The 17,500-nt window shown below is 47.9% G+C and overlaps 1 protein-coding gene across 10 annotated transcripts in view; it reads left to right on the plus strand.

Annotated features, from left to right (window-relative positions):
• Positions 1-17,500, plus strand: part of Ebf3 (EBF transcription factor 3) — a 119,949-nt gene that overhangs the window by 88,883 nt on the left and 13,566 nt on the right. For all 10 annotated transcript variants that reach the window (XM_028869114.1, XM_028869128.1, XM_037209571.1 and 7 more), the window contains exon 10: positions 330-456. In XM_028869114.1, the coding sequence (XP_028724947.1) occupies positions 330-456 (127 nt within the window). The remainder of the gene's footprint in view (positions 1-329; positions 457-17,500) is intronic.

A 17,500-nucleotide genomic window follows, 5' to 3' on the forward strand; every position in this document is an offset into this window, starting at 1 on the left:
ACAACCCTTGGGTTTAAAACCTGCCATAGGCGGTCCCCCAGTACCCTGGAACAATTAGTTCTAGAATTACTAGAAGCAGGTTTAAGGAGACATATGGTGGCGATTTTCATATGAATGATGCCCTGTGGCCTTTCCTGCAAACTAAAACCCTGGAACATTTGCTGATCTTTTCCTTAAAGAACCATAGGCCCAGAGTCTCTGGGTGACAGGAGGGAGCATTCCGAGACGATGGTCCAATTTGTGCTCATTTTGTAATTATATCCAACTGGCAAGTGTCCGCCTCTCAGGGCCTGCACCGCTGAGCGCTTGTTCATGTGTGGTTTCTGTAGCTGATAACCCCCCACGCCATCCGAGTGCAGACACCGCCGCGGCACATCCCCGGAGTTGTTGAAGTCACCCTCTCCTACAAGTCTAAGCAGTTCTGCAAAGGTGCTCCTGGGCGCTTTGTCTACACTGGTGAGTACGCAGCCCCGGCCTCTGTGGGGCAGTGGTGGGTGCTCCTTCTCAGTGGGAGCCTCGTGGGGGTGGGTGTCCAGGGGCCCCACAGGGAGGTTCAAGTGAGGCATGGCAGGCTGTTGAGTTTTATCAGGTGCACGTTTCCACCTGGTTCTGAGACAGCGTACGGTGGCCTGACAGATGCAGCACTGTGACCTTGGAATTTCCTCCCATCTGAAGGCCTCTGCCTCTCACCGACAGAGCAAAGTGGTGCACGGAGGGAGAGTTATTGGTAACTGCAGCAGCTTCCAGCTTCCCTGAGAGTGGCTGCCTCATGCCTGGCTGCATGCAAGGCCTTGTGCCCGTCCCCCTCTCCCCCCACTTGTCAATCAGGCTCATCACTGCTTTTCAGCTGTGACTGGGAAGGGGAAGTCATAGCTTGTCACATACCTAAGCTTCCAGTGGAAGCCAGATCTCTTTGCTGGAGCCTGGGATCTTAGCCCCTGCAGGGTGCTGTTGCTTACAGGGGATCTACGTTCTGGAGAGTATTATTTATGTAGTAAGTATGTAGCCTAAGCCCTGGTGGATAGGATGGGTGGCCTGTGTGACTCCCCATAAGTGGTGTATCAGAGGTGTTTACATGCTGCTTTGCCCACACAAGTTCTTGATTGACATGATTTGCTTGAGATTGCCATGGAGAAATGCCACAAATTAACTTCCGCTTAAGACAGGCATGTCTGCATTTTGGCTCTTACCCTCAGTCAGTTCCCCAAGCTATAAGGCCTGAGGAATGATTTTGATGCAGAACAACACCTGCCGAAGCCCAGCGGAGGTGGAAGGGATGGGCGCTAGTTGATTATTTGTGGATGTGCAGGGACTGGGTGACTTCCACATTGCAGGGCTTGGAGCCCTGGGCTTGACCACTCTTTTACCACCTGTAGGTGCCCTGGGGCTGAGCTGGTATCCCACTGAGCTGGTATCCCTGGGACTGAGCACCCACTGGGTGCTTCCCTCTATTCTGTCCAGCAGACAGGTTACATGGAGGGTTCTGGGGCCCTTCCTTCCACATTGAGGTTCCTGGAGATCGTGGGAATGAAAACTTCTTTCCTTTTTTAGGAAGTCCTGAAGGAGCAGAGTGGCAACATACAGACTCCATGCTCCTCAATAGGCCTGCTGCCACCCAAGGCTGGGCTTGGGTCCTTACCCTAGAGACATCCAGCTCCTAACAGCCCAGCACCCCTAACTGGCCAATGTGGGACATCAGGACTCTTAGAATTGAAGGATACAGGGGAGTGGGCATAGCAAAAAGTTGATGTGCCCATCCACTTTGGGATCTGGATATTCTTGGCCTCCTGTAAAGTCTAGAGGTCGAGAGAGAACAGTTCCTCTAGATTCTGAAGCCCCCAGTGCATTAAAAGTAAAAGTATGTCAAAACAAAATGATAAAAATTAGGACATCTTTTAAAAACTGTGTGCAGGTGGTCTCCCAAATTCCAATACTTCTGCTTATTTCTGGCTTTTCTGGTGGTAGGAAGATGTGCCCACCTCATCATCACCAGTATGGACTTTTTTTATTTTCAGTATAGTGTTCAGTAAACTACACTGTATTATCAAATGGGCTTCACACTGGATAGTTTTTGCAAGTGCTCTGGACATAGTTAAGGTAGGCTGTGCTCAGCAATGATGTTCAGTGCATTAGATGTCTTGAATTCACATTCAACTTAAGATATTTTCAACTTACAATATTAAATATTAACCCATAGTCAATTCAGGGACATCTACATACTCCTTCAAATAATTGCCTCTGCTGTTCAGCAAAGGACACTCACACTGGATGTCCAGTTCCTGGGGAGGTGAAAAGTTGGAATCCTATCTCAGGCCTGGTTGGGTATCCCCAGCATCTTTGTCTTGGGGTCATGTGTATGAACGAACTACAGCCCCCCGTCCCCACACTCACATTCAATAAACCTCCTCGAGGCAGCTGTTGGCGTGGGTACCACACATGTCTGAGTCTCTAGCCAGGAACTTCAGGCTATAGAGGCAGCAGGCCCCATGCAAAGACCCAGGATATTTGCCTGGACAGCTCTGTGCTCCAGGGTGCTGGCTGTGGATTTGAACTCCTCCGAGTTCAGTTTTCTCTCCTCTCTTCCTCATGGGGTTTTGGCAAGGATCCAGGATAACTTCAAGTGTCTGACACACAGAGGACACTTAATAAATAGTACCGGCTGTGGAGAGCTACTGACATTTTGGACTTCTGCGAAGGTCCACGGGAACCTGTTCATGTCTCGAGTCCGTTGGAAGCAGACATGATGTGTACTTGCTCTTATACTGACACCAAGCTGTGGGAGACATGTCAGGGCTGGGTGGACCGAGCAAGTTCCTATGCTGCTCATGTGGCCTGGCTTGGCTGGTAGCACCCAAGTGAGCCTGTGCCCACAGTTGGCAAGCCGGGCCTGGTCCTCTGGAGCGTGTCTTCCTTGTTCTCAAGTTAGATTGTTATGAGGTCCTACTGCATTATTTGGGAGCTGCACTAGGCAAATCCTTCCCCAAGTCTTTGTATCCTTGGACTTTTTGTTTGAGTGTTGAAGATGGCTGCTTTTAGAAGTGGGGACCTTTCCTTACTAGCATTTTGATGGCAAGAGAGGTCCCGGTCCTGCTTTCCCTCCTTTGCCTGCAGATGGGTCCTGGTTTGATCACTTGTGAATAAATGCAGGTGTGTAGGGTAGGAGGAGCTGCTTGTCATTGGCCGGCAGGGGTCATGTGGTAGCAGCCCCAGGTACCAGCTCTCCTGGGTGAGCAGGGAAGGCCACTCTCTGAAGCTCCTTGCTCTCTGGCCAGGTGGAATGCCCTCCTTGACCAGTGTCCATTGTCCCCAAAGGAAAGCGGTATCTCCCGAGCTTGTTAGAGCCACACAAGTCTTTCTACAGACTCACTGTCCATTTTGCATGGCTGCATCTACTTTCAAGCTGATTGGACTCGTTAGCCCCCAAAACTCAGGTCCTGCTGGCCCGGGGTTGAGAGTTTCCTGCTTCCCCATGTGTGGGTGTTTGCTGCGAGGCTATGTAAACTCAAACTCAGTCCTTCTTACTAGCATGTGTGTGTGTGTGTGTGTGTGTGTGTGTGTGTGTGTGTGTGTGTGTGTGTGTGTGTGTCTGGGATCATTACCGGGAATATACATTTCACATATTCACATATGTGTGTGTAAGGGATAGAGGACTCTATATTCTCAGGGAGCTAAGGAAAGGTGAGGTCATAACCTGTCTGGCCTGGAAGCTTCTGTCTGATTTGCATTGCCCTGAAATTGATGGGGACAATGAGGTAATCACAGGGACTCATTCTCCCCAATGAAAACTGAGCCAGCCCCTTTGGATGTCACAACATGGGCGCCGTCCCCTGGGCATCTGGTTCCCATCAGTGTGCCCAGGCCCCGGAGGCTGCTGGGACACCTTCACATTTAACCTTCCCGGCATGAGGCCAGCTGTGGGGCCGCAGGGCCACTGGATAATGAACCTGGGCTTGGAGGAGGGGCTGCCACCAGCCTGCCAGAGCCTGGGAGGGACTTGGCAGAGGTCTAAATGAGCTGTTTACAGTGACCTGAGAAACACCAGATTTTTCAAAACCAGACCCTATTAGTCAACCCAGAGTGGTCGTGCTCAGCCTCTGCCCCCGGAAGGGGAAGGCTGGCCAGGCCCTATCCATCCAGCCCCTTGGCTGCTGTTCCCAGTCCCTCTCAAGTCACAATTACCTTGGGAGGCTGTGGCGGTTCAGTTGATTAGCACGGTGAATTAAAAGAATGAGCCACAAACGACATGTCCAGCTCTTCCATAGGAGTCCTCTGTATTCCCAGCGAGCCTCACCCCTGCTGTAAGAAGGTCAGAAATTAGAGAGAGAGAACAATTTTCAAGCGGCTAGCACTTAGGAGCAGAATTAACAATCACTGTGTATGTAATTGCCAGTTAATAGTAAATTGCCTTTAGACTGTAAAATGCAATATAAACTGGTGGGCACCTAAAATTAAATTAATGAGATATTTGCTGCATTTAAAAGCGAATAGTTCAAATTAATAACCAAGTGCAATGCTTGTTTTAATATTTGTCTAATAGCATACCATTGACTTGTTTAATAATAATTAAAACAGTCCTGGAATCGCCTACCTGAGGAACTCACCATACAGGAAAATCAAGCAGCTTTCGCTTTTATAATTTTACTGGTACAAACACACCAAATTGTTAAGAGTAATAAAAGAAATTATTTTTTAATTAGAATAGAAACATTATGGCATTACCTGATTAAGCTGGCTTTGGAATTTGTATGCTTCTAATTGAGATTATGTTCTCATGAAAACTCCTTTTGCAGATCTGTTTTCAAGTGGTGTGTGTGTGTGTGTGTGTGTGTGTGTGTGTGTGTGTGTTTCCTTAAAATGGACATTTGGCAGAATATTTCCTGATTAACAAAAGATGGGAGGCTGCTGGTGTGGCTTGGGTTTAAGCCTAGTTCACGAGACTCCAGGAATGGGACTTGGGGGCTTTTTCTGTTGACCTCTTGCCCTGAAGTTTGATTGACCCACCCTCATTTTAGAGAATTCTTTTTTGCTCAATTAACGAAATTATCACAAATTACTGGGAGTCAACATGTCGCCAGTAACAGACTGAGCCCAGTCACTCAACAAGATGTTGGCAGGCGGTGTGGACGCAACTAAAGTGGACGTGCGGCGGATACCTGGAAGGGCCCCAGGTCTGTGATGCGGTCATTGGATGGGAACATTTCCATAAAGACGCGTGTGTGCATTTGACGTTAGGCTTGGGAAACCATCCCTCAGCCAGTTGTTGCAAGCCATTTGTGTTCTTTCTCAGATGGTTTCTCGGCTTGTCTTTTTATACAGAGGTCAGGTTGTGCCTGGAAACGAGCTCCATATTGAGGGATGTCGGTTCTGTACTGCACCTGTCTGGAGACAGTTTCCCGCTGAGTCTCCTGGCTGGCTTCCACCTTCCATGGGTTTCCCCTTACCTGGGAAAGCCCTTGTGTTTCTGGCCCGTGGGAAGGTTGCTCGTGAATATTGAGACGTGGTTCTGTCCACAAAATGGAACCCTAACACCCTACGCCACAGCTAGCCAGCTCTACTCTCCTCTCTCCCAGGCCTGTGGTCCCACTGATAAATGACTTGTGTCTGTAGAACAAATGATTTTAAATTGCCGCCCACAATTCCTGTCCTTCGCACTTTGCTAAACCGGATGTTAAACACGAACTACCCAATGGTTCCAGCCCTAAGCTCTGAGCCACCAGTGTGTACAATCCAGGGACACATACTGTCCTGCTGGCTCTTAGAATGTGGGGATCTTGACACAAAGTCATCAACGATCCCATCCTCCCCTGCCAAGGCAGCCAACGGCACGAGACTTCCCCTTCCTGTCTTCCGTGGGTATGATGTGATCATACCTCTTACCCCTGATGGTGATTCACAGCCACCAGTTCTCGGGTGTTTCAGACAGTCTGTGTTCCCTTTACACCTGGTCATCCCCCGGTAATGGACAGCCTTGGATACAATGGCTCTTAAGTCGAGTTACTAATCTTCTAGGGCAGCATGGGGCTGTGCTGGCAGCCCAGGCCATCTTTCGGCTCCCAGATTTGAAGCTTCATCCAGCTAGTCCATGACTCAAACGACAGCATCTTCCTCATCCCCTCTCGCTTTTTGTCACATGTTGGCGTGGATGGCAGAGGGTGGTGGTTTTTTTTTTGTTTTGTTTTGTTTTCTTACAAGAACTAGCTGGTAAGCGTCCCTGCCTCAGCCCCTTCCCCTGGGAGTGAGGACTGAAGGCTGTGGCTGAGTCCCCTAGGTAGAGCCTCAGGCTAGGAGGTAGCATTCACCTGGTGACCTCCCTGGGGTAGCACACGGCACTGCCTGAGCCACAATCAGCGAAACTGCTGCGTGCCCAGTGGGTGCTGGGGGTACGGCTGGAGAACGTACCCCTTTAAAGAGGGTTGTGTGAAGGCCCCCTGTCCCTGCGGTCTCCTCTTTCCTGTCTCGAAGGAGGGCAGGAGAATGAGGCACAGCACAAGTAGACAATTTGTCCTAATCAGTGACACCCATTTACCAGAATTGCTTAAAATGAACTATACCTCATACAGAAATCGCACATTTAGAGAGTTCCATTCATCATGTGAAAATTGAGGGCCAGTAAACTTTTCTGCCCCTCCAGTGGGATCATAGGCATGCATCAAAATGTTAAAAATGATTGGTGAGACGGAGCTGTCACCCATTTATCAAGGAAAAGAACATTATTTGCTAATTTCCCAACCAGGCTGGTGACAGGGTGCTTCGTCTTTAGACCCACGGTGACCAGCGTGGCCTTTTTGTTATTAGTACAAGTCAAGTGCTTTTGGGCTGTTGCTAAGAAGACACATTTGTCTGTCATCACAGGGGCTTTGGTTGCTTTCCAACTGGCTGTGACCAGGTCTGCTCCATGTGCCCGATTGGCTGTGTATGTTGGGGCTGCGTGAACCCAAGAGGGGAGACGGACTGATAAATCACAAAGTTTCCATACCAAGGTGAAGGTATTGACTTCGCAGCCCACTTGACAAGACGTGGCTTCCAGGAGACGGCCATTCGTCTTACCCAAAGGACAAAAGGGTCATTGGCTTCACTTAGGATAGGCAAGATGTGGATAGTTGAGACAGGCCTGACTCTTCTTCTTTGACATGGCAGGGTCCCTGTTTCTTAACCTCCATCCCTGGAAGTGCTGTGTAGGGGAGGTTTTTTGTTTTTTGTTTTTTCCAGTTCTGGCTGGGAAAGATCCATGTCTGAAAACACCCTTGGAAAAAGACACTGGGGGTGGTAGTGGTAGGGGGTGGAGCAGTCTTTGGCTTAGGATATACCACAGCTGGATGACAAGGGCGCACACAGCAGCTACCTGCCACAGCCGTGAACACACTAAAGGAGCCTGGACTCACAGAGATCCACCTGCCTCTGCCTCCCGAGTGCTGGGATTAAAGGCGTGCGCCACCACCGCCCGGCCCTTTGGGTGATTTTTAACTCAACAAACAAAATGGAAGTCTGTGATGCGGATTGTTGGCTCTGGATAACTACAAAGTTTCCTGGTGCCCCGATGAGCAGATGGGATAATTTGGTTTTGCAGGCACGGGCTGATGGAGTGGTGCAGATCTGGTGAAGGTGCAGTAGGGACCCTGTGGCAGTTTGAAACACCAACTCCATGGCGACCAGGAGCCACCACAGATCTTGGTATACCTTAGGTTCAGAGGACAGTTTTTATTTTGTTTTTGTTATAAAGACACAACATTATGCTGAGCCCATTTTCTTTCTCTCTAGTCCACACAGTTTTTCCTGAAACATCTCTTCTTATTCTTCTACATGTGAGAACCCTATTTCTAGGCAGAAAGGGAACCCTGAGATCTCTGAGCTTTCGGAGGCCCAGGTCTGCCCCTCTAGGCATCCTGTGGCCACAGAGAAGTTGCAAGTCTGGAAGGCGATGGGTTAGATTTGGGGCTTCTGCTTCCATCTTTTCACCTCCTCCCCTTTATCTCTGATTGGCATCTCTCCTTTGGCCTCCATGGGGTGGAGAAGTGCCTTGGCCTTTGTTCCTTGGTCCTGGCCAACATCTTGGCTCCATGTCAGTGTAGACACCCCGATGTGTGAGTAATAGCCATTCATCACTTACCCCTCAGTGTTTTTCCTTTGATGGCGGTACTCCCAACACAGAATCCTTCACAGAAGCTTAAGCCTGTTAGCACTCAGGGGCACACACATCAAGGGTCCAGGCTCCTGTAGTGTGTTCATGGCTGTGGCAGGTGGCTGCTGTGTGTGTCCTTGTCATCCAGCTGTGGTATATCCTAAGCCAAAGACTGAAGAATTTCCTTATGTGCTTCCTGTGGGTGGAAACAGCAGTCACTCCCCAAGTGAACTTAGCTTGCTTCTTGTTAGTGAGACTAGCTTGTAGCTAACAGAGGCCACAGCCTCACAAGGCTTCCAGCCTTCTGGAAACTCTGTGCCCACAATGCTGGCATTCTGCTTTGAACAGGACCCCAGGTTCTCTTTAGGTCTTTGTCATGGCATTATTAGAGAAACCGGGTCCCACATCCACCCGTGGATGATGGACCTTCTCCCTCAGTTGGGAAAGCCAGATGATTGGGATGGCCACCAAGGGGAGCACAGTGTCTCAGTTTTAAACACAGTGTGGTGGTGAAGCACAGAGATTTGCCTTCTGGGGTCCATGTTTATCTCGTGCCTATCTAGGCTGGGGTCTCAGTAGGGCACCGTGGCTGACTTTTGGGAAATGAAATCAGTAGCTCTTTAGGTGCTCAAGGATGGGGGTATCTCCGTGAGGGGGAAACACATCTTGACTGCTCAGCAGTGAGTTCTTGCCAAGGGCAGTCATTCTTGTCTTCATCCTGGAAGCCTGCCTGGGATCTACATGGCCCGTGACAGACATCCAGTGTGAACGTTGCTACAACCCCACTGACTCTTGTGGGAAAGAAACAGGTGTCGAGAGCAGTTAATAAAAGCAGCCTTAATGCAAACAGTTCTCTCAGGCCCTGTGTTCAGGGGGTAGATATGGCTCTCTGAGAACTTGTAGGTGGCAGAGCTGTGGGATTTTCTCTGGAAATGGCTCTGGAGGTTGTACCACAGGTGCTCAGTACGGGTGTGAAGGATTTCTGAGAAGAATGTGATCCCCCTCTTGGGTGGCCAGGGAGAAAGTGGAGGGCATGAGAAGCTATGAAGAGCATAGGTGAGGACCTGCCTCCTCAAGTCACAAGACAACTTGTGATCTCCAACATGTATGAAAGCAGAGCTTGGCCGACTGACCCTCCTGCTCCCTCTCCCCCTCCTCCTTCCTCCTTCCGTCCCTTCCTTCCTTCTTCCCTCCCCCTTCTAATTTTTTTTGACAATTTCATCTTGTATATTATATCCTTTTGGTCATTTTCACACTCTATTTACTTTTCCTGTTCCCGCCTCCAACTGAAAGCCATTTTCTTCTCAACCAGACCCCTCCTATTTTCATGGTTTTTTTTTTTTTTTTTTTTTTGTTTTGTTTTGTTTTTTTTAAATCTCACCATGTAGCCCAGGTTGTCTTTGAGTGCCTGATCCTCCTGCCTCTACCTCCTGAGAGCTGGGATCACAGGCTTGTACCACCACATCCGGCCATCAGGACTACATTGTATGGTACAGGCAGAGAGTACAGTGTTCCAGCGCTTGGGTTAATCCTGGCCATGTCTGTAAGGCTTTGTCTCCAGATAGGTCTCTCCTTCTGTACTCAGCCTAAAAGACCCACAGTTAAGATGCCGCTGGGAAGACTGAAAGGTAGACCATGTTGGGAAATGCTAATTGGGAGTGCCTCAGCCCAAAGCTGGGCCCTACCTTCCTCGGTCAGCATGGGTTCCTGCCATCTCGAGGAGCACCTGTATTGTCTGCCAGGTAGCATGCAGAAGGACATTTCCTCAGCACAGGTGTACCGGATTAAAGCCTTTACTACTTTTCCCCCCACCTCCAGTTAGTGTGTGAGCTGATGGGTTCCATTACGCCATTTTCACATTTTTGTAACATGAGTTGTTTTATTTTTCTCTCCTCCATATCGCCACCTCCTGTTCCTCTCTTCTTCCCTTTGGACCCTTCCTACCCCCTCAGAGTCTCCCTTCTACTTAAAAAAAAATTCTAAATTTTGCCTACGAGGAAAAATATTCAACATTCATCTGGGTCTGGCTTATTGCACTTAACATAATGGTGATCTCCAGATCCAACCATTTTCCTGAAGATCTATGATTTCTGTGGGTTTTGTTTTGTGTTTTTCATGTGTAAGACTCCATAATGTGTCTATGCTTCTTCCTTACCTCTTCTGCTGACGGACATCTGGGCTGGTCCTGTATCTTGGCTAATGTGAATAGTGCCATGACCAGCACGTGGTTGCCGATACTAGAGACCTCACATCTGCTTTGATGATTCTTTGGGTGTAGTTTACCTACCAAGACAGTCAGCAGAAGCCGAGAACCTACGAGCAAAAGGTTCTTTATACACACAGTGTTATACAACCCTCAGTCTAACCCAATGATTTTATCCAGCACAGACTGTCACTCTGTTCTACATTCGCATTTCTTCCTCCAGTCCTTGGCTTTGGCAGTTACTGGTCTAATCCTTGCCCCTGTAGATTTGCCTGTACTGGTTATTTCTCAAAAGCAGATCCTACAGTCTGTGGCCTTTGGGGCTGGCTTCTTTGACTTAGCATACGATATTCTCAGGCTGCACTGTGGCATGTGTCAGGGTGACAGTTCCTTACATGTCTGAGTATATCCCATTGTATAGATGTACCACATCTGCTTATATGTTTATAGGTTGATGGGTGTGTAGATATTAGGGAGAAGGCTACATGAATATAAGACAAAGAGGATGTTCATTTTGTGCCTCAAAATTGGAGGTGCTTCATAGCTTTATCATGTAGGTTGGTGTCTTCGGGAAGCCTAGCCACCATACCTTAGTACCTTTAAGCACCAGCTATGTGCCCTGCTCTGAACAAGGCAGGCATGCGACATAGGGTTACCTTGAATGGTCCTCCTTACACTTTTTAAGAAGTAGGGGTTTGCAGATGACCACAGAGCAGGGCCACTCCGTTCCCAGGAGGGACCTTTGTTTTAAGTCATGGCCCGAGAACCTACAGTCTGGGAGAGCTGGCTCCCTGAGCTTGCTCTGCAACTTCCCTCTGTATAGAGATTTTTCTGCAGGTTTTAAGTGTGTCTATCCATTGCCACTGGCTCTCCACAGAGTGCATTTTCTGCTTGGCTTTTAGGACCTCCCTCCTCCTCTTATGTAATCTTTGAGAGGATGAGCACACAGGGAACTTGCTTTCCTGAAGCAGGGGGTGACGCGTGGGAGCTTGTGGTGGTTGCATGATGTTGAGAGTGGTTCTCACTCGTTGGTGTCTCCCTTTCAGACACACTTCTCGACCTGGAGAGTTGGGGAAATTGCCAGGACAGCCTCGGGGAGTAAAATGGTACACCAGGGATAGGCAGCTCTTAGATCTTTGTCTGGTGTGTATCTGTGCTGTAGTAGCCTGAGATGGGCATGTGTGGTGACGAGAGCTTGGGCTCCAGGGCCTGGGTTTTCTTTCTCTGCAGGGCTGGGCTTGGTTGGTGGAGTTCCCCCATGCCTATGCACGCCACAATCCCATGCATTCTTTGAGGTATGTAAACAAAAGTGTTTGAATGCCGTCCAATAGTTGTCAGCAAGGGTATTATTTTGGTAACAAGGAAGGTGGGCTGCCCCCTTTTCTGCTATTGGTGTCACATCACAATGCTGCCATCCGCTGCCAGGCAGTGGTGAATGGAAGCGGGTCCCTGTACAGGAGGCCCGGTTGGGCTGCCCGTATGAATACCAGAACAGTATTCCCTGTGTGAGCAGGGAGGCTCCAGATTCCAATTAGAAGTCAACTGTGGAGCTTTTCTTATTCCAAGAAGACATGCGGATGAAACATGATAGGTTCTGTAGGAACTGGTGGGAAACTGAGGCTGACCATAGGTGGGCCTGGCATTTGGAATGCACCCCCCACAATGGACCAGAGCAGATACCAGCCAAATAGAAGCCACTCAAGGGAGACTTCAAATTTGGGGTTGGCCTCCAGGCACAGAAGGGTAACCTTATGTCTTCTCTGTTTGTCCCTTGGCCAGGCCAGCACCCCAGTGAGTGATGCAGGAACCGCGTGGTCTTTGTGTTTCCCATGCACACCACAATGTCTGGCTCACCCTGCCGAGTTCTGTGATTGAAATTCATTGCCAAATTTATTGAGAAATTAATGAGAAAAGCTGCGAAGTATTGACTTTGAGAGGAAAACACAACTCATCTTGAATGAGGAGGAAAATGCAGCAATAATTTAGCCACTATTGATTTGGCCCTGTCCATGTATTGATCTTCATTTTACAATATTAATTTGCACCTGCAATCGGCTGCAAAGGGAACCGATTTCATTTTGTGGCCGCGTTAGTGTGCAAAGCATTAGGTGTTCTTAAGCGGGGAGATTCACACGTTGGGTTGGGAAGTCAGGTTTCCCCCCATTCCTGCTTGTTACTGAAATGGACTAAAAATTAAAATTTTTTGTTCAACAAAATATGAAAGCAAAAACCCATGTAAACCATGGCCCTCCTCCCTGCTGCCCGGCTGCTTCTCATCCACACTAGGAGCCGTCAGCTGCTTGCGACTCCAGCCACCCCTCATCATCATGCCCGGATCAGTTCAAAGTTCATGAAATTTCTATGAGCATTGATCTCGCTCCATTGATTTTTTTTTTTTTGCAGCAGATCTTTGAAATTTTAATTTCCCGAGCATCTGAATTTCTTATAGATGAAATGCGCTTGCAGGAGACAGTTGATGATAAAGTGGAGAACTTAGCATCATTTTAAAGCCTAAAAAAGGGGGAGAGAAAAACCCAGGCATGTGGGGACTTAGTGTAGTGTTTTGAGGTGGAATGATGAAAGGGCTCTAGTCGGGAAGGGGGGACATCCGGGGAGGGGGCTAAGTATCAATTTTGACTTCCGAAGCCACACATTTTTTAATGCAACTTCTTATACAGTCATTTTTGAAAGAAAAGCTATCTGGAGAAACAGCAGGGCAGAGAAGCATTCTTCACGGGGCAATCGTTTGCTCACAGCAGTCTTTATCACCTGGTCAAGCTCACCTAGTTACTTATCAGTGGGACATTTAATAACCTCAAGGTGATATAATTGCTATTGGCATTTTTCCCCCTTGGATTCGGCTGGTTAATGTGTAAACTACTTGTCAGCAAATAGCACTTTGTCACTAAAATCACCAACACCCTCTAGAGGAATGTCTTTGTATTGAGCAATTTAATTTTACTTTATTTAATTTTTACACATTACAACCTGTGTTCATTCAGGCACACTGACGGCTTGTAGTCTGTTGGGGCAGGGTCTGGGTATCCCTGTTAGTAAAATATACTATATCTTATTTAACAAACCCATTGCCTTAATTGAAGCGCGTTCTTGTCCCTCGGAAAAGGAACTACAGATGTTCTTATTATGTAGTTATGTTGCTAATGTGAAAAACGGCCTCATTATGAGGATCTGTTTGTAGCAAGAAAATTACTGCATTATGACAAATGCATGATTGGGAAGTTACAGGAAGCCGATCATTATTGAAATGAAACTGGGGCTCACTTAATAGCTGCAGCCAGCAGCTGGAATGGAGCAAATGAATGTCTTCCTGTTGTTATTGTTGGAGTCAGGGTTTTTGGGCAGGAGACTCTGCTGCACCGCAACCTGCATGCTGGCTTGGAGAGGCAGCGCTAAAAGCAGCTGTTTCCTACCTGGGAGTCTCCCCCTCGTGTGTTTAATGACACTGTTTGAAAGACACAACTGTGCTGAAGGAGCAATTACTCCAGCAGTCCTTAAAGGCGGACCACTGCTCTCTGGCTGGCAGCCTGAGCCAGGTCTCCCTGGAATGGGGGAAGGTGGCCAGGAGGTTGTTGTCACAATTACACTTTGTCACTGTGGCCCCTCCTTCATGCAGTGTCTCCTTCCACTTCTACCAGGAAGGAGCCCCCGGGACTGGGTGGAGGGTGTCCATAGCAACATTTCCTGCTCTTGACCGCTGCCCCTGAGTGTGGGTTTTACACCACTGGGAAGCAGGCACCACTGAGCCCTGAAAGCATAGTAGCTGCTTAGTTAATTTTGGGTGGGTGGATGAGGTGAACTTCCAAAAATACGCGGGGCTTAGTTTCATCTCCAGGAGTTGTTCTCTGTGGGAAACTATACCAGCCCTAAACATCAGTGTTTGTGATCTGCAATGTTTTCTGTGTGTCATCCGTGGTCAGGAGCATACCCCTTTACTCTCATGAGTGAATGGGGTTTACACACCAATGAATTAGCCTTTGAAGTCTGACGAAAGCCATTTACATTTTGGGATGTTGGAGAAGAGCACAGAACCCCTGAGCAGGGATGGTTGACAAAGACAGTTCAGCCATCAAACTGCAAACTCCAATGACTGATGTCACAAGAAAGAAAAACCCAGCGCTGCTGCCCATTGGTACATCTCTAATTGCGGCAGGCCAGTTGGAGCCGCTCTGGCCCCAGCTGCAGCTCAAAGCCTGATGCCATTTTCGGCTGCCACATTAGCTCTGGCAATCCCAACTTGAACCGACATCACAGACCGTTAAAATTTTATCAATTGCGCTATGATTAATCCCCCAGTACACGGGCATGACTTAAATATTTAGAACGCTTCTTCTGTTATGACTTCAATGCATGTAAAGTAACGAGATTAACTCCAGTACACTCAAATATATTTAAATATGCGTCCTTCCCGAGCTGCAGGCTATCCAGCGTGCGGAATCGAGTCTATGTGGCCATGTCAGGCTCTATTTGTAGGACCCACGCTGGAGACTGGCCTGCATATGATAGCCGGATATCTGGCCTTTCACAGGCTGCCTGATTGCTTGCCTCATTTGGCATGGAATGTGATTCCCGGCCATTCTAGCTTCTGATTCATTCAGGTTTTATTGCTGTGTAATTTTCTTATTCTAAAATAAAAGCTCTCCAACAAAAATTACTATGCATTAGGCCACAGTAGCCTACTCAAATGGATATTAATACAGTTTATCTCCAAAAGGACGAATAATGTATTTGAAACAGATAAAAGGCCCTCCACTAAATGAGGAATGTTAATATCTTATGGCACAGTTAATAAAGAGATATTTCACAGGGGAGATTTGTTTTATGACTTTTGATACAACAGCCTTGTAATCTGACATATCTTAACGATATAATTTCACACATACATTCATCTCCTACATGCAGCAGCCCATCTTAGCTAAATTTGAATTCAGGACAAATAATGGGTGCTAATTACTTCCGGAGGGGGGATTTAGTAGAAATCCCATCTTCTTTTACAGGTTGACAGAAATCCATGCAGAAAGGTGCTAGCTTCCAGATACATTTTTTTTTTGATAAAGGTTATTGTTTTATTCCCCTTCAGCAGAAAAATAACATTTGTTTTTGTTGTGTTTAAGGCAGAGTTTAAATTAATTTAACCCAGTGACACATGTTCGGAGACTAAGCATGCTGCTAAATAATTCCTTGGAATAAATTGCTCGGGAACCAAATGCATTAATTTATGGCTTTGCTGATGCTGACAGATGTGAGGGGTGGGCCAACAAATATTAACATAAAACAAATTTGCTTTATTCTTCTTCATATTTCTTCTTCATCCCCGACTTGAGCTCACCCAGGGCTCCTTCTCTAATTATCCACGAGGTCAGTAAGCAAAATTGGGAAGAAGCGGAGAGATCAATACAAATTATCCCTGAGCAAACCAGTGCTGACAGTTTGAATTGCAGCATATGTTTACCCAAAATCAGGCAATTTATCTTAATATCAGCAAAGTAATGCAGTGCAGGTGAAAGGTCAGGCAATCTCTCCCCCTCATAATTACCCAGTTCTAAAACAGGAAAGTGGTATTGATTGGCCTGGCTCGGGGCTCTGTGACTGGACGTGCCAGTGCCTTGCCCTGGCTCGGCTGGGCTCTAGGCTGTAAACTCGACACGCTGAGGGTTTATTAGATGTGTGGAGAGGTCTCGCGCTTTTCTCCTCCAGTTGCAGAATTGCCTGGTGAGGATTGAACCAGTCTTCACCAGCCATGGGTAGGGATGGGCTCCTTGAGGATCCGAGGGTTGCCAGCCAGGGCAGGTGTTCCACAGGACCAGGCAATGACCCAGGGGACCCAGAGATACATGGTGGGACCCACCGCCAGAGCAGAAACTCCCAGGACTGTGAAGGCCTGCTGATGCCCCTGCCACCAAAGAGGAGACAGGTTCCAACCACTCTGCCACCTAAACACATTTGAGGTTCTAGAGCCAGGCCCCTGCGGGAGGGACATCTTCTGGTTGGAACAGCAGCTCCAGGCCTCTTGCTGTGCCGCTCACCAAGTCTGGCGGGGACTGGCCCTGGCACGCTTTTGTACCCTGCCTAAACTTTCCTGATGTGCCAAGCCTCCTTGCTTGGGTGGTGTATTCATTCACACTGCTAATGCCTGTTGGTTTGAATCAAGAGAGGAGGCCCTCCTAGTGAAACTGCTTTATCTGACACTTTGGGTCATAGAAGAAGAAGAAGATCAGTTCGACTGTAACACTGGAGAATGACTTTCCCGGAGTGAGTGTATGCTTATCACAAGTCATAAAGCTTCTGAAAGCTTGCATTAAAGCGCCTATCACCTGTCAGGGGCATTTGCATGGAATCAATAATGGCTGCCCATCTATCTTTTCTGATCACCTTTCATCTGGCCGATTCATTAAGTCAAGCAGTCACGGTGATTAGCTGGCAGAGAGGAGAAACCTGACATGCTAGGAATGCACACTGGGCCACCTCCCCGCCCCGCCCCCAACACGCCGATCAAGAAACATAATACTTCATCTTACCCTTTTTGGACCGAGTCGTTTGCTGGGCCTGGAGCCCATCCTCCCTGATGCCCGAACTGCATTTTTGCCTGACACCCTTGCCCGTGCCGAGGCAGAGACATGACAAATTGTCCCCCCAGTCAATGCTGACAGCTTCTGATGATTAATGGTCTGATTATGAAGTGGTTTTACACATATAGAATTTACATCACAGAGAGTTAGAAATTTTGCCATGTCACATACACCAAGGCATTTTGAAGGGTTTTACTATTTGCAAAGAAAAAAGAGGGCAAAATCCCAGCAAAAGCCATGTCATGTAAAATCAATACATCGGATCAATGCTTTATTAACAAGAAAATGTCTTACTTCACATTCCTGTGCGGACCTTTGTCTCCGGGATGTATGATGGAATGTCAAATCATATTGTGGTCCTCAACTTTCGGGCGCATTATTGAGTGTACGTGCAAGGCGTCCTGGGTTGCTTACAAGACGCACCGACAGCTCAGCACTCGAGGATAATGGTGACCAATTATTGTGGAGAGCACTTTCCAAGGCAGCCCCAAGCTTCCTCTTAGGAAGCTATGGCCTTTTGTGTTCTCCCGCACTCCTCAGACCTGGGTGGCGTTAATCATCAAATTACTAATGAGTGATGGCCCAAATTGC

Source organism: Peromyscus leucopus, chromosome 1 (assembly GCF_004664715.2).
Source record: "Peromyscus leucopus breed LL Stock chromosome 1, UCI_PerLeu_2.1, whole genome shotgun sequence".
NCBI lineage: Eukaryota > Metazoa > Chordata > Mammalia > Rodentia > Cricetidae > Peromyscus > Peromyscus leucopus.